This window comes from Danio rerio, chromosome 18 (assembly GCF_049306965.1).
Source record: "Danio rerio strain Tuebingen ecotype United States chromosome 18, GRCz12tu, whole genome shotgun sequence".
NCBI lineage: Eukaryota > Metazoa > Chordata > Actinopteri > Cypriniformes > Danionidae > Danio > Danio rerio.
Genome location: NC_133193.1, coordinates 14,304,976 through 14,323,529, shown reverse-complemented (window position 1 = coordinate 14,323,529; position 18,554 = coordinate 14,304,976). Strand labels below are relative to the sequence as shown.

At 36.2% G+C, this 18,554-nt stretch overlaps 1 protein-coding gene across 6 annotated transcripts in view; it reads left to right on the top strand.

Annotated features, from left to right (window-relative positions):
• Nucleotides 1–18,554, top strand: part of srgap1a (SLIT-ROBO Rho GTPase activating protein 1a) — a 177,904-nt gene that overhangs the window by 60,110 nt on the left and 99,240 nt on the right. For all 6 annotated transcript variants that reach the window (XM_073929905.1, XM_017352030.4, XM_017352032.4 and 3 more), the window contains exon 3: nt 12,473–12,635. In XM_073929905.1, the coding sequence (XP_073786006.1) occupies nt 12,473–12,635 (163 nt within the window). The remainder of the gene's footprint in view (nt 1–12,472; nt 12,636–18,554) is intronic.

The window sequence follows — 18,554 nt, the reverse complement described above, 5'->3', positions numbered from 1 at the left end:
TTTCCTGACTGTTTAACATAAAATAATTTACTGTATTTAGAAGAAAACTGAAAAAATTTGGCTTTCATAGTAGGAATACTGTGTAAGTCACTGGTTACAGAGGAAAGCAAGTTTTGTAAAACAGATAATCAAGTAAACAGATTTGAAACAAGTAAAGGGTGAGTAAATTCTAAAATAATTTCCAGTTTTGTGTGAACTATCACCTTTAAATGAGCTTTTTTCCATATTTAAAGACATATTACCAGGTCTTTCAGCTAAGCTTGGACTCTTTCAAAACCACTTGGCCCCAGTCAAATGCTTCAGACCAGTGCTGCCACTATTGTATCCCATTTTGTACCATCATCCGGACTTGGTCTGGCCCTATGTCTGACCAATGGCGTCGACATGAGGCCTACTGAGCCAAAGCTTTGTTGAAGTTGGCCGGATACATGCGGTCAGCAGAATCCAGTGAAAACCAGCGAGAGGAAAGATTAAGTGACTGTTTGTCAAGAAGCACAGTTTACTCTACCTGTGGGATTGTAGGCACAATAAATCTTCTTGGAACATCTCAGGTGACTTTCTTAGCAAAGTGTGATGGATAATGATACCAGATACTGTAGATGTGGTCACATTATCGTGTTTATACAGTGTATGTATGGATTTGGTTAGCTTCTAACCCAAAGTTTCCATTTTAGAGATGTTTTTTTATGTAGTGAAGATTTGATTTATAACTTATGCAGAAGGTTGTGGTTTGAGGAAAGTAATGACATAGAACTGACCACAGGACCTATTTTTGGTGCTACAGCAATTGGATTTGACATTATAGAGAATATCACATTGGCAGACATGTCGCAGGTTACTTTTACTCTGCAGTGATGCATTGAACAGTTAATAAAGTGACATTAAACTATTTATAATGTTACAAATTTCAAATAAATTCTTTTGATCAGTCATGGTTTTTACAAATATTAATTTGCACATAATAAAAAGGTCTCGAAAGCAGCAAATCTGCATATTAGATGGGTTTCTAAAGACTGGAGCCATCACTGGTCAAAATTCAGATTTTACTTCTTGGAAATAATTGACATTTTACAGTGTATTATAACCAAAGTTATTTTACATCTGAATTATATTTCACAGTTTTTGTTTTATGATTAAATAAATGCAATTAATTTGAGAGAAAACGATACTTGATGACCCCAAATTTTTGAAAGGTCTAATATGTTTAATAATTATTTGAGTGATTTTAAAGTGAATAATAAAATATATGTAGCATTTATACTTATTTATTATTTATTTACTGTTTTTTTTAAAGGGCCAAATCTAACGTTAGCAATATATTACATTAAAGACATCATTCAAAATTAAAAAGAACCTCTCTTTTTGAAACGCACTGTTTTGATAACCATGTCAAATTCAAGTAAATGGACAACTCTAAGATTGAGTGACAATTTTGCATATTAAAATAATTGATTGATGATACTATGATGTACTGTATCTTCACACCAGAATGGCTTATTTTAGTTAAAAATTTACATACTCAGTACATATCCAACGATACATAATAAACAATACAATAGTGATCCAGTAAATACAGTTTCTCTTAAATACTCTCCTCCTACTACAGGAGGTTAAACTGTGGTTAAACTTCTCCCAGATGACACTGTCAACTGCTGTTTGGTTTAATGCACGTTTTGAGTTAACAGGCATCTCATACAGTTTTTCAAGGGAGGGGAACTGGATTGAAATGATTGAATTATCACCATCATCCAGCTGCCGCTTCTCACAGACCAGATTCCCTTTGATTATTTGTCATTTAGCAAATGCATATACTTACAACAGAGCCACATCTTCCAGAAAAAACTGAGGTAAAAAGTATTTATTTGGGGTTACTATAAGTTTGAACCATTGCGGAATCACAGTTTCTTGTTTGTTTAATTGCTAATTGTCTATTTAATTAAAAGCCTTTATCACAATATATGGTATAATCACAATATTATCATAAAGTAGAGCCAGACAGAATCTGCAGACATTTTTTGCTATTTCTTTGTAAACAATCTGCAAATTAATGTGGAATGATTTTGGGACTATCATAACTAAAAACATAATAGATTAAATAAAAAAGTTTTTCAGTAGGGCTGGGCGATTAATTGAAAATTGACATTCAGAAACTGTAATCGATCAAATTTTTTCAGGTCCATTTTTTTCAATTACTTTCCCTACTGTGTGTGTAGTCATGTGATCCCACTTAGGCTGATTACTTCTGCATCAAGTACATGCGTATGGTCTGACGTAGCCTTCACATGGTCTCATACCCACACACCTCTCAAAAAATGGAACCACACATTACAATGATGCATAGTGCAAGCTCTGTGATTGGTCGGTTTGGTAGTGGTGACATGCATGGGCTACATGGAGAGCTGCGAGCCCATTGGAGAGAGTGTTTACAAGTGTAGAGTCCTGTGAAGGAGCTCCAGTTGGAATTTTTTTTATAAGAAGTTCGTTTTAGGCAATATGTGTTTTTAATTTCAGTGAATAATCAGAGATAATAGATAGTGTGTGTATTATTTTACAATTAAGCAATGAACTCTTAATTCAGAAATGTCTCACTTGTAATTAATGAGCACATTTACTAGAGGTGTGAACCTATACTGGTCTCACGGTTCGGTTAGGTTACGATTATAATGCCTTCGATTCTGTTCAATTCGATATTTCGGTGCATCACGGTGCATTGACGATGCTTTCCATATACAGTGTTATTTTAGAGGAGAGGCTATAACAAGCTGTCTGTATAAACACACAGAGACACAGCACCACACTGTCTCTCATGCAAACACAAACATAGACAGCACCAAAGAAACAAACACACACACGCAAACACACTTAAGCCCTCGCAACAGGGCGAGCTCGCGAAGAGCGGAGCAGAAAAACGAAAAAAAAACCCGAAAAAATAGGCACTTTTCCGACGGTCCCTTGCTGAGAGCTCCTCTCAGCGCGAGCTATCCCGGCTATACACATATTGCAAGGGCTTAAACGGAGCAGTGCTCGTAGTGTGGAGCGAAATAAAAGAAAGACAGCTGTGAAACATAACCAGCTTTGTCTTTTTGTTGGAAACACACTTTAGATCTTTTTAGGGTAAGAGGTTTTTGAGTTATTGCCGTCTGTAACTGAATGTGTGTCAAGAATATCGAAAACAAAACCAACTGAACCGCGCTCCTTTCTGGCGCCGTCCTGGATATACAGCGCCCTTGGCATTTGCCTATGGTGCCTATGCCTATAAATACTCGCGCTCACCTCCCTGGCGACAGAGAGCATAGGCGATAAATGACATCAGTACATAATAACCGGTTATGATTAATACTAAACCGATACCGAATTGTCCGCGTCTGCATCGCGGTGCACCAAAGAAACAATTAATTTTGACAACCCTAACATTTACTGTACAAAACTTGTCAGTGAACTATGAGGGCAATGAAATAAAATAAATAAATAAAATAATCGTGTTCAATATATTAATGGAGTTAAAATGTTAAAATATTACTAAAATGAATTAAAAAAATTCATTAAAATTAAATACACAAATTTACACAGGTAAATAAATAGACTCAATTTGGCAAAAAATCTGTGTGGGCCTAAAGCTACAAAAAAAGGTTACTTTACATGTGTATAAAAATATGTAAATTGTGTATTGCTTTATTGTATATAAACCTTCAGAGCAAACAAATGTTTTCAAAAGTAACCATTAGTTACACTATTAGTTAATGCGCTATAATCAGCACTGAGCCACATTTATTGCAGTATAACTGTTCATGTTAGTTAAACAATTTTATTACTTATTTGAATGAGTTTTTAAGCATCAACTGTGAAATTAACATCACCTAAGATTAAAAAATAACATAGTTTTATCATGACTTGACGTCAACTAATGTTATCAACTGTAGCCTTATTTTCCAGTTACAAAGGCCTATAAATAGTCACAGCATTTTAAATCAATACCTTGTGTATGTCGTTGGCCAGAATAACGTGAAAATGTTTATGTTCGAAAATATATGGCTATTAAGTTTATAATCATTTTGAACAACCACCGCCAAATCAACAATCTGAATAATCTTAAAGGAGTGGTCCAGAGTGTATTTTTAAGGCTTGGTTGAGTTGGTGAGTGTTCATCCATATGTTTTACTTTAATGATATACTGCTACTCAGCTAACATGAAAACGACTGTCATATTTCCTAGTTCCTCCGAAAGCCCGCTCTCAAGAGGCTCTCGTCACCTAACATGTGCTAATGTGATTCACAGATCAGCTCCATGTCACCAGGAATCATCTCTGCTATAACATTACAGCATATCTGCAAATGCTCCTTCGCTGCACAGAGTGTATGCTCGTATCCTAAAGGGTTTCTGACATCATTAACCCGGATGTATTTTTTTGTAGTCCCTAAACTTTGTTCGCTGTAGGCTTTGCTAAGCTAACTCTATAAAGGCCAATGTCTCTCTTTGCATTGAACTTTGAACTTTGTTTATGTTTACACAGCTACATTACACATCAACTAAAGTTTAAAATATGATATCATAGTGGACCACCCCTTTAAAAAGCACTCTAAATGTTTTTAAAAATAAGTAATTATTGACTGTGTTTTGAAGTGGGGAAGATTGCTATATCATGCATGTTCATCATAACAAAATATTGTGTTATTAAATATCGGCACATTTCTTTCCCCCAGTAAGCTTAGTTTCAGCTCTCTGCCTGATTTTGCCATCATGCACATTCATCTGATGACCTTGTTGTAGGCTGTCAATGAAGCGCTCTGGTTTGCGCTTGCACTTCAGAATCGATGAGCTGTCAATATAATGTTTGCGATCTGCAGGATGTTTACAGCAGCACTCAGTGAACTTCTTCTGGCTACAGTGTTGGTGCAGTCGCTGCATTGCTTGTAGTCGTGGTGTATTTATGCCAACTGGTGATGATCTATTTGGATTTTATAATGTTAGAAGGCTTAAGGGATAGTTCACCCACAAATTAAAAGTTCCTCACCGTTTACTTACACTCAAGTGGTTCTACACTTCATGAATTTCTTTCTTGCACTGAACACAAATTATGTTTCACTGCTGTTATTATTACCATAGTTTGCCATATTACCCAAAAAGGGAAATTAAGCTATATTTTTTACAGCATTATTTCCCCCCATAGCAAAATTTATCTGGCCCACAACATCAGCATTTGGTTGGCCCACATGCCGCAGTGAATTACGGTACATGACTGGACCAAGTCTGGCTTCCATACAAGCGGCAAACATGGACCATATCTGGGCCAAGTCTCAGCCAAGTAATTAACACATAACTGGGCCTGAACTAGGCCAGGTATGTTGGTGTCATGACTGCAATGTTTTTTATAAACCCATAAAGCATTTCGCTTTATGGCTGTGCTTTTTCTTGATGTGACCTGATTGATAGAATTTTTTCTTTGCTCAAAAATAATTTAAATGTATTTTAAAAGTGGGTCGAGATAGGCCAAACTTATGTGGCCCACATATACATGTAAAAATCAGGGCCAAAAACTACATTTGAGATCTGGACCAAGTCTTGAGTGCCGCCTGTAAAACCTGGGCCATGTTTGGCCCACATGCTACATGCCAGTGCCGGACGAATGCCTGCTGTGCCATCTTTATGCCAAATCTGGGCCAGAATTCTTTGCTACAGATTTGTTTGTGTTGAGAAAAATCTGAATCTTTTGTCAGTCAGTTCTGAATCAATTCTAAAATGTTCAGAATCTATTTTGCTTTTTTAAATTAGGCCTCCACAGGGACAAGCTTTAAACAGAAAAAAGCATTGATAAAAGTCATACAAATGAGCAGATTACAGATGCAAATGCATAGAAAATGTAAAGATGTTGTAAAGATGAAAATGTACAGCAGAAGAAATTGCAGGTTACAAATCGTTTTGGAATCAGATTGTGACCCCCAGAATCGTAATGTAAATATATATATTCACATTATATATCAATTTAGGTTTAACTGCTGTTGAATTATTGCCATGAAGTGGTTTGCAATTCTACAAAAAAAAAGGAAAAAAAGCTATAATTTTTTCAATATTTTTTGAGATTTGTTTCAATACTGATTATTATTCTGCAGTGAGTATCTTTGAACAGATAACTTGGCTTGTTTAGTCATGCACTCTTTGGAGTTATTACAAATTTTGCATTGTGTCCCATTGAAATGATATTGATACTGTTACTTCTTGATTTCCATCAGCTTTCTTCACTGACTCTTTTCTCCACTGGACTCATTTCGAAGTTTCTGATCAGATTCTGCTCTGTGTGTGATTTGGGATGTGATCTGTGCAGTGGAGTGTGGTGGAGAGCTGGCTGCTCTGTGCTCTTAGATTGTTATTTAATCTTGTCTGAGCGGTGGGCATGAGCGATATCTTATCGTTTGCAATATACCAGTATAAGACTTTTTGCACCTTAAAGCTGCTTCTTAAAAGGCAAGAAGGGTTGTGCGATTTGATATCTAATTGTGATTTTTAAAACTGATATTGCGATTCAATTGTGTGAATGTAAGCTTCAGTACAGCATCCTCAATAGTATGCAGCACGCACTTCAAATGAAAGGCATACAATATATGTTAACTTTAAATATAAATCTATATTTATTAATTGTAGTGTTTTGCGGCTGGAAGGGCATCCGCTGCATAAAAAGATACTCTGGATAAGTTGGCGGTTCATTCCGCTGTGGCGACGCCAGATTAATAAATGGACTCAAAGCAAATAAAGGAATAAATGGACTGTAGTGTTACGGGATTAACAGTGACTTATCAAAATCATGATAATGCAAGTTTATCAAATGTTTATCAAAACATTTATCATAATTGACCTTTAATCATGACAAAACTACACAAATATCTTTGTCTCTCAGTGGATGTACATACACTACCAGTCAAAAGATTGAGATTTTTTTTTCGTGTTTTTAAATCTCAAATATCCCTATTGCTAAATTCTCCTAATAAGGTTGTGATATACTTGTCCATGTATTTTACGAGGTACTACTGATTTCCTGCCGCTGGTGATGTGCAGCTGAATCTCTGCTCTTCTGGCTGTGTTTGTATCAGTTCTGATTAGTCATGTGCTTTTCCAAATGAGCTCATCATGCCTTTCGATTACCCAGTGTGACAACTTCCTCTCTAGTTATCATCACCCCTGTTCTGCTCACCATGGCTGTGAGCTAATAAACTCTGCGACTCCAATGTATTTCTGCGACGGAGCAGTTTGTGCTTGAGCTGACCTTGAGGACAGTTGCTTTCTTTCATGATATTTCAGATGTTGCTTATATATTTTACAACTTGATATACAATATTTTTTTTTGTATTAGGAAATAGCTATGTGTATTTTTATTTGATGTGTAATGTATGCACAAATAAATAAAAAAATATATATTTTTTTTTCAATAGATATTAGAATCAAATTATATTTTTGTATTTAATTGGCTGCATTTGGTATTTAATACCATTTTATTTTTGATATTTTTTGTTTTTAATATTTTGTTCTTGTATATGTGATCAAATTTGCTGAAATATGTATAAAATGTATTAAATATTATTTTAGGAATAATTTGAAATGACTGATTCATGAATTGCGCATGTAAATTCTACATATATGTCAGGATATTTGCACATATTCTGTATTCAAGCAATTAATTTTAGGTTATTTTAGGTTTTGTATATTTTTAAATTTAATTTATGCACATCTATAACATTATAGTGTTTAACCACTCGATCTATCTATCTATCTATCTATCTATCTATCTATCTATCTATCTATCTATCTATCTATCTATCTATCTATCTATCTATCTATCTATCTATCTATCTATCCATCTATCCATCTATCCATCCATCCATCCATCCATCCCTCATTGAAATACAACATGTATTATTTCAGGGAGTCCTGGTCAAGACAGGCAGCATATGACAGCATATGAGTTGCAAAAAAAAAAAAAAAAAAAAAAACATATCATGGACACACAAAAATATTATAAACCATATAAATTGTTAAAACATGTGCACCCTTCTAAATTAACAGTCTTTAAAATGTTTTTAAATATACCGATAAATGTTACATGGACCGTCAAAACAGAGCCCAATAGCTTTCCCAAGTTCATTTATAACTTTAGTTATAAGGTAAACACAAAACAAAACTTTCCACATGGAGCTCCTTCATAGGACTCGAAACCTGTAAACACTCGCTCCAATGGGTTCGTGCAGCTCTTGGTCCCGCCCACTTTTGAAAGCGTTGACAAGCCGTCCAATCACAGAGCTGCGCCACACGACATTGTGACGTGTAGTTGCATTTTTAAGAGGTGTGCGTCAGCATCGGCGATGGCCACAGCGAAGGCTATGCGACCCCGCAAAGGCTGCGCCAGCACATACGTGTGCGCTTGTTGCAGAATTATAAATCAGCCTTCAGCCTTTGCAGCAAAATGTCATAATTCATATATATATATATATATATATATATATATATATATATATATATATATATATATATATATATATATATATATATACACACACACACACACACACACACACACACAAATACACAAACACACATGCACATAATAAAGTAACAGATACATGAGTATAGTCAGTATTTATTCATTACTATTTTTTCATTCATTATACTATTTATTCATTATTATTTATTTTTAATCTATTCATATTTACATATGTACATACATTCTTTTTTCTGCGTCATTCATTCTGTGTGCATTAACCTCAAACAATTTTAATGCTATAATCAAAAACAAAGCTGTATTATTCTGAAATGTTTCCATTTGCACCATTATTTTCTATGTGTGTATTTGTGAGTTCCTCCAGATGACTCGACGTCAGGCCTGCACTTCAATACTGCTCCTTTTTTTAATTTATAAAAACGCACTCAAGAAGCGAAAGCTATTTTTGCTACTTCATGAATCCGGATCACGTGTTCACCTTCAGCTTTCTGACAGCCCAGCTCGACATACAGTACACACTTCATGCCAGGAGGAGCGTGGAGTACATGCTCAAGAGGATGAAACAGTCTTGTGAAAGGATTTACAGTAATTGCAGACTGACAGAAAGCACGCAGGCTCCCATAATTCTCCCCTGCAATCTGAATCCCCGGCGTGTTCATATTGCGACCATGCATCTTTAGGCTTTTAGCTCAATTAGATTATCCATTTGATCCAGTCTCACATAGAAGACTGATCCGTCAACTTTGAATTTTTTAAACAAGTCGGGTACTCCGAGGAATGTCTGTCATATTTGAATCTGGATTTAGCTTGCTTCCTGTTTTTGTAGGATAAGAGTTTAGATGTATCGGCTCAGCTGCATGGTGCGGATGCATATTTTCTCTGTTTTCTTTTTTCTCTATTGGGTGTGGATGTCATCAGGCTGCAGACCTTCACCTACAGCGATGAAATGGATTGCCTGTTTTGCAGGGAGGGTTAAGAAGGGAAATGGAGCTGAAAAATATTTCGTTACATCCAAAAGTCTTTCAGCTGCCAATATCACCTCCTCCTCCAATGCAATGTTTTACGAGTCTTGATATGAGCATTGCTATTCCTGCTGCTTATATTTAGGAGGTTAGACGTTTGTTCTAGCTTGTAAAATGCTTACCTTCATGATTTAAAAATAGAGAAAATCAAAAAACTGTAACATTACAGCAGTATTCATCTTATCAGAAGTTTGAAGCCGATTTGTATGTAAAATGATTGAAATTTCAATCTGAAATCAATATTTTGTGCTTATATACACTGTTCTTGGTAATTCTACTTCGCTTATGAAGTGCAATTGCAGTCTTTAGAGAAAATAAATATGATATTGTGAAATATCATCTTGACATAAAAAAAGAGACAGAAAAATATTTAAACTGCTGACTCCAGTTCCTGCATCTCACAATCTTTTGAAAAAAAAAAACTGTAATACTGTATAATGATTTCTGAGGGTGGAAGGGCATCCGCTGCGTAAAAAAAATATGCTGGAATAGTTGGTGGTTCCTTCCGCTGTGGCGACCCCTATTAAATAAGGGACTAGGCCAAACTAAAATTAATGAATGAATGTGTAATGACTTCATGCTCCAATATACAAACTATGGGTGCGAACTACGGATGAGCTAGAGGGAGCTCAGTGGAATAGTTGGTGGTTTATTCTGCTGTGGTGACTCCTGATAAATAAGGGTCAAAATCGAAGGAGAATGAATGAATAAGTAAAAGAGACTAAACTTTTAATTTGGATAAATTAAAAGTTGATTGTGTTATGACCCCCTCGTTGAGTCGCAACATAAAAGAGCTTAACAAAAAGATCTTTATGCAACTTATTTATTATACATAAAACTAATAGAACAACAAATCAAGGAACAAACAAATGTCTAGGGATAAGTAAAGAAGATAACTAACTTTGACTACATATTTAAACATTGCCAAACAAAATCAATGAAAGAGAAAGTCTCGACATGAGGACGTCCAAATAGTCACACCGTCCTCCAGAAGCCACCACGTCACTCTTATTTATATGATTTAAACCAATTGGTGAGCAAGCAGGCACCCAATCAGGATCTGCCACATCCAAACTAGAATCCTGGGGTCATCACAGTTGCTTACTAAAAATGATTAACGTTCTTTTAAATGTTCTGATTGTAGCATGGTAATGGTGTTGAATAAGATTTTGACTCTACTAACGCATAAAAATTCCAAATATTTTTAACAGAAAATCTTTTTTAAAATGTGCTAAGTTAACATACTATAATAGCTTTTACAATACATAAACTGGCTATAATAAAGTGGTTTTAAACATTTGCTCTTTAAATTCTGTTGGTCTGAAGATTTATTGAATGATTCATTTGATTTACAAAATTTTTATCCTATTTGTATTATTGTACGTTTTAGAACTGTATACAACAAAGGCCAAGTAAAAAAAAAAATTTAATTAAATAAAAACAGTAATATCGCAATAATTGGTACAAAATAAGGATTGAAATATATCTGATACAGTCTCTCTCATATTAGACCAAAATTTTACAGCTTTCTTACGGGCTATAGTGTATTCCAAACTAATAATGTTCAGTAGGTAGTGTGTCCAAGAAAGATCCACATGAGTAAATGGATCCAGCCATATTTTCAGTATCGTTTGGTTTTTCGCAGCAGTCAGAACAACTGACAGAACCCTTCTTTTGGTAATGGATAAGAGGAGTAATTAATTCGTCCAGCAGAAGAAAAAATAATGGGATACATTGGATCTGAGTTTTCATTAGATTTGATGGTAAGTCTCGTTACTTGGATCTGAATAATGCAATTTGGGGACGTTCAACAATATATGCATATAGGTACCTTGTGTGGAGTTGTTACATAAGTGACATAAAGGGTCTGATTTTCTTTTCATTTTAAATAACAGGCAGATTTACACATTTTTTTTGCAAGTTGAACATTAGTAAATGTAATTTGTTTGTTTAAATTCAGCCGATATCAATTGTTTTCAGCCACTTACCTTGTTTTTGTTTCAGTATATTTAACTTCTTAGGGCTTAGTGGTCACATACGTGGACAGCACATTTTAGCTCTTAAGTTTTCTATTTAAAATACTTTGAATGCTTTATATTTTGTTACAGACATATAGCGGCATCCTGCAACTGTTTTGCAGCTTATGAAATGTCCCAAACACTATTTTCAACTGTCCAAATGGGAAAACAATTTGTTTTTACTCTCTGATAGTCAAAACATGTTTTAAAAAAGTTGAATATGCATTAAAAAACAGTCAGGAAAGTGTTTTATGTAAATTCGGACTACAAGTCCACATATATGGAAATAATTTTTCTCTAAAGTACATCATATCAAAAGAAGATACTAAGGTTTTATTCTAATAAGGTTCCAATAAGCCCAAATAGCAAAGAGAAATAAAAAATGCATGTAAAAAAACACCTTGGGCCTTAAGAGGTTAAATAAAGTGCTATTTAAAGGAATGGGGCCTAAAAAATGCAATCAGAAGAATTTATTTTCACTTTAATTCATGAAGTATGCGTGTGCACTTATGTTTGAGTTGATATTAATAAGGAAATGAGTACATAAATAATCATTACATGTATTATTAGAATGCAGTGTTTCTAATTCTGCAGGTACTGTATGTTTTCTGGAGATAGTTTTGACCTAGAAGCCTTCTAAATCTCTTATATGTCCCAGAAGCCCTGATGTTCCACATTACTTTTTAGATCCAGCTCACGGTTCTGCAGGCACGATAAAAAATATCCACAGATCGTGAATACTTAAATAGGCCATGTATCATCAAGGGAAGAGATGAGAGGCATTTTAATGTGTGTGTGTGTGTGTGTGATTCACGTGAACAGCTCTTAAGGCATCCTGATGGTGCTGGGAAGATGGATCAGTCCAGTTCATGAGTAAAGTGCACAGATGGTCCTGACAGGAGACTTTCCTTTATTTTTGATGGTTGTGTTTCTCTCTCACTCACAGGAAAGACCAGAATCTGCTGTCCCCGGTGAACTGCTGGTACCTGTTGCTGAACCAGGTCCGACGAGAGAGCAAAGACCACGCAACCCTGAGTGACATTTATCTGAATAATGTCATCATGAGATTCATGCAGATCAGTGAAGACTCCACACGTCTTATGAAAAAGGTCAGAAATGTTTTTATTAAGTCCTCTATTCTCCAAATGCCCTTCCCAGCAAGTGTCAGAAAAATATAAGAGTTCCTAAAAACTACCTGAAACCATGTTGATGTGCGTTCAAATAAAAAAAAGCAATGCGCATCACAGGAAAAAAGATCTGCTTAAACAGAATGACAAAATATTCACTAGTCAATTAACTTTCATTTTTTTCTGGGGTTTTTTTTATTCAATATTTGCAGAAATTACAGAAATATTTTTTACTGGGATGTTAAATATTATGCAACACATTATTTTAGGGTGCTTTCACACCTAGGCTTTTGTTTTGGAACCTAACGCGTTTCCCCAGTTTGTGCGGTTTGTTTGGCATATGTGAATCCAGCAATTTTACTTAAATCTGCGACAAAACAATCGGTCTGAGATCGCCTGAAAGAGGTAGTCTCGACTCGATTAAAACGAACTCTGGAGCTGATCGATTGTTGTGAGAAAGCAATGTGATCCAAACCAGGCTATATCATAGTTTTTTAAGAATTTGTAATAGGCATATAGCCTTCAGCTGTATGAAAAGAGAATTATGAGTAGGGCGGGATGTCATTCCTTGTTTTTAACTGTTTTATGGTCAATCCACTTAAACTTGTTAAGTTATTTTAAATAAGTAGTTTGAACAAAAAGCAAACATCTTTTTTTTGAGTGTATTTTGTGCATTTGTGCATTTGTGCTGCCTTTGTATAAAAACATTGTGAACATTTAGAGATGTATGCGTTTTGAACATGGACTGTAAAAGATATGGAAGTAGTATCCGTGATGTCACCCATAGGTTTCAGAAGAACGCGAATAAAGCTGCAAGTAGGCGTGGCTAACCGGCGCCATTTTGTTCTCGTGTCATCGCTCCAACCAGGGGTAACCAAATAAGGGCAAAGAGGCGGAGCTTGACCAAAGCTAGTGACACCTGCTAGCATTTTGCTTAGACGGCTTTTTTTTTGGGAGAAACGCTTACTACTTCATTACCTGTGACTTGTTTGTGTTCTGACCACTTGTGCTTGGTTGTATCAATAAAATGTTTAGATTGTTGTAACACATTAAGCCACTAAACTTTGTTCTTACAACATTTTTCTAAAGTAGGAAACAGAAAATTACTTCCAAATACTTAGTAAATGCAAGGCTTTTTATGAAATCCAGGCATAAAACTGTATGATGTTTCAGATGACTGTTCTGTAATCTGCAGCTAATCAATTTATCTGATTTTGGAGAGCATGACAGGCCTAAAGAAAATTATAAGTGATAAATTACCTTAAAAAAAAACAAATACATTTATAAATATGGTAAAGAAGTATATCATTTCACTCACCTGGGAATTGGAGGGCAGAGGAATGGTTTGTGAGCACAATTAAGTGCACACAGCATGCCATATTATCTGATAATTGTAAGAATTATCCAAAAGGCAACTGACTGTGTAAAGCCACATAAACAAAGCATAAATACGATTTATATGCCGAGTTCAGCAGCTACGTAGCCGGAATCAGCTGGGGCGAAGTGATTGCGACCATTGAGACCTAGCTGTCACTCAAGTGGCCCCGCCCTTAATTATGCAGACTTAATATAACTTAAATAAACAAAACGGATGAGGTATAAAAAAAATACACACCCTCGCAGTTTTCGAGAAGAGTAATATTAGCTGTATGAACCAAAATCATTCTTTGCACCAGGCTGTAAGCACCTTTTTTCTGCTGTAAAGTTAGCCATTTTAACATTGGGCTCAATAGAAATTTGCTCTATATGGAGCCAGGACCAGCGAAATTTTGATGAATTGCAATTTAAGTTATTTCCATATTAGCTTCGCGAGGGAGAGTGGGAGGTTGCCACTTGGTTATGAAATGCATCTTGTCTGCTTCTTTGCTTTGTGGATAGAACTTTAAAGACTTTTATATTGTACCTGTGTGCAGTTAGCTCTGTGGTACGGGATTGTTTGTGTGCCTGTACTCGCTTGTCAGATTTACGATGTAGGTCCAGCCATACGGGACCTCTGCTTCTAGGCTGTGGTTCTGTTCTGAGAAGCTCCTCAAGCCCGAGCTTTAATCACGGCCTCCTGCCTTTCATTTGATGTCTGCGGCCCCGGGGCCTGGACGACGTGGCGGTCTCTTCAGCGCAGGCCGCAGAAGGGGGACAACTCCCAAACAGATTATGTGCTGCCATGCATGCGAGTCATATGAGATGACCACAACAGCAAATTACAAGGCTGGAATGTAGGAGGTAAAAGTTTGGTCTCTAACAAGGGTTATTCAAAGGGCTTGACTAGCAGATCGGCACCGGCTGTTAGATAGTTAACGGAAGAGTTAACTCACTACTTACTCATTATTTACTCATGAGAAGAATGTCTTGACCACTAAAAATAAAATCAGAACTTGAGATTTGAATCAAAAGTGGTATAAATGGTAGCCATATTGCATAGATGGTTCTCAACATATTTTAGCCCTCTGTTTTTCCACATCTCTATTCAAACCTTGACCTTTAAAGTTTACAATTTACTATATAAGGATATATATACATTTAAAACTGCATTTAATTGTTTGGTTGACACTTTTTAGCCAACACAGCTTACAGATTTGTACAATAAAAGTAGTCAAAGAAAAAAAAAGAACAGCATTGTCAAAATACTATGACAATTTCTCGTTAGTCTAGTAAATATATGATACTAAATATAGTAGTAAAATGGCTGCAATTTAAAAAATACAGTATAAAATAAAAAAATAGTGTTGTATCAACCTTTTTATATAGATACTGCATTGAAGTACTGTATTTAACATTGATCATAAAGTTTAATAATGCAAAAGGAATCTGACAATGACAAATATATCATTTTAATAGTAAATATGGCTCATTAATACACTCACCGGCGACTTTATTAGGTATACCTTACTAGTATCAGGTAGGACCCCCTTTTGCTTCCAGAACTGCCTAAATCCTTCATGGCATAGATTCAGCAAGGTACTAAAAATATTCCTGAGATTGTGGTCCATATTGACATGATAGCATCATGCAGTTGCTACAGATTTGTCAGCTGCACATCCATGATGCAAATCTCCCGTTTCACCACATCCCAAAGGTGATCCACTGGATTGAGATCTGGTGAGTGTGGAGGCCATTTCAATACGGTGAACTCAGTGTCATGTTCAAGAAACCAGTCTGAGATGATTTACGCTTTCTGACATCCTGCTGGAAGTAGCTATCAGAAGATGGGTACACTGTGGTCATAAAATGGTGAACATGGTCAGTAACAATACTCAGGTAGCTTGTGGTGTTGACACGATTCTCAATTGGTGCTAATGAGCCCAAAGTGTGCCAAGAAAATATTCCCCGCACCATTACACCACCAGCAGCAGTCTGAATTATTGATACAAGGCAAAATGGATCCATGCTTTCATGCCAAATTCTGACCCTATCATACGAATGTCGCAGCAGAAATTGAGATTCATCAGACCAGGCAACGTTTTTCAAACTTCTGTTGAACAATTTTGGTGAGCCTGTGTAAATTGTAGCGTCAGTTTCCTGTTCTTAGATGACAGGAGTGGCACCCGGTGTGGTCTTTTGCTGCTGTAGCCCATCTGCTTCAAGGTTGGACATGTTGTGTGTTCAGAGATGCTCCTCTGCATAGCTTGATTGTAACAAGTGGTCATTTGAATTACTGTTCCCTTTCTATCAGCTCAAACCAGTCTGTCCATTCTCCTCTGACCTCTGGCATCAACAAGACATTTGCGCCCTCAGAACTACCACTCACTGGATATTTTCTCTCTTTCAGACCATTCTCTGTAAACCCTGCGTGAAAATTCCAGTGGATCAGCAGTTACTGAAATACTCAGACCAGCCCTTCTGACACCTACAACCATGCAATGTTCAAAGTCACTTAAATCACCTTTTTTCCCAATTCTGATGTTCGGTTTGAACTGCAGTAGATCGTCTTGACCACGTCTACTTGCCTAAATGTATTCAGTTGCTGCCATGTTATTGATTGCTTAGAAAATACGTTAACAAGCAGTTGGACATGTGTACCTAATAAAGTGGCCGGTGAGTGAACTGTAGTCAGTTATAGAGTGCAGGCATATATGTAACATTTTTATGTATTCATTCTCAGTCATAGCTTTATTCTGGTGCCACTATCACTTAATTGCATTATAATACTCCTAATAATGACATCTTTCTCATGTCTGCTTGAAACATTCCTTTAAATGATGTCTTAATATTGCTCTCACCATAGCGTGCTCTTCCATTGTTGCATGCTAATACAAAGGGAAGCTGCCCATTACTGTAAGCAAGGTTAAATACTCTGTTTTGACAAAAGAACCAGGTGTTCTTTGTGCTCCTCACAGCTGTTTTCATCAGAATGAGTAGCTTGTGTTCAAGTCCGATGAGAAGAGAATAACTTTAAAGACCTCATGAGTCATGACCAAAACTCACGAATCCTCAAAACAAAGCAGATTTTTTTTTTCTGTATGCCTTAAGTGACTGGTTACATAACAAAACCTCCTCTTCCACACAGCCTGCTGCTCTCAGTGTTGACATAAGAGTGGCAGGAGAGAGAGGCTAGCGGGTTGTTTGTCTTAAGGGCTCTGGATGTTGCTGGCGGGGGGCAGTCATTCACCCGGGGTGTTGAAACTGCTCTGCCCTGTAATCAGTGCCCCCCTGCTTCTTTTGATCACAACATCGTTTCAGTAATGAGCCACACACACCGAAGAGTGAAGCCCCTGCTGTCACCGCAACCCTCCGGCACAGCTGCAGCAGAGAATGGCTAGCATCTGAGTGACGGTCACAGTTGTTGATCATCATGTTTAGGTTAAGGAATTGAACCACCAATATTACTGTGAGTTATTTAATAAAACAAGTGCAGAAGAGTTTAATATGTGTTACCATCATGGCAACAATGTGCTAAAAACTTAAATCATTTTCGATACGTATGGATAATGTGCTAAACAGTGTGTCAATTATTATATATATATATATATATATATATATATATATATATATATATATATATATATATATATATATATATATATATATATATAGTGTTGTATATGGAGCAATGTTGTAATCATTTGAGAAATAAGATAGCAATGTGCCAATGCATGTTAGCATTGCTATAAATGCTAAAACACATTTTGTGAGAAACACAACCCCAACGACCCACCCTTATCCAATAAAGACTTAACTTTTTCTGTGAAGTAGCAATTTGCCATCTCATTTGAGTAGTTTTCTATAAGCTAAACTGCAGTGGATCTAAAGTGAAGGGACTATTATTTAAGTAATTTGTGTGACTATCAGTTATGCACTTAGCCAAAAATTTTACTTAATTTTATATTAGTAATAATAATAATAATAATAATAGCTAGGAAACTTAAATTTTACTCTAAAACTACCATTAAGCTAAATTTAATCGTATTTTTTTTGAAAAATTACACATTTGAGTAATCAAAGTGGCTATAATTTGTTTTATGCAAAATAAAAATAAAAACAAAACATTTTTTAAAATGCTTTATTTAGAGAAGATCAAAAATATGATGCAAATAAGATTAAAACACAAATGAGGAATGAAGAAAGACATCTGGACTCCAATCGGTCACCAAGCGGACAGGTGCAGGAGACACATAGACAGTGCAGGAAGAAGCCAGACGGAGACCTCTGTAACCCAGTCAGGAGCCAAGCAGGCAGAATCAAGAGAGTCCTCGGTACAGCAGTCAAGACTTAGACACACAGCAGAAAAGTCCTCAGTCCAGCTGTCGGCACTCAAACTTGCAGAATCAAGAGAGTCCTCAGTCCAGAAGTCGGGACTCAAACTTGCAGAATCAAGAGAGTCCTCAGTCCAGAAGTCGGGACTCAAACTGGCAGCAGCAGGAGAGTCCTCAGGACAGCAGTCGGGACTCAAAAAGGCAGCACCTT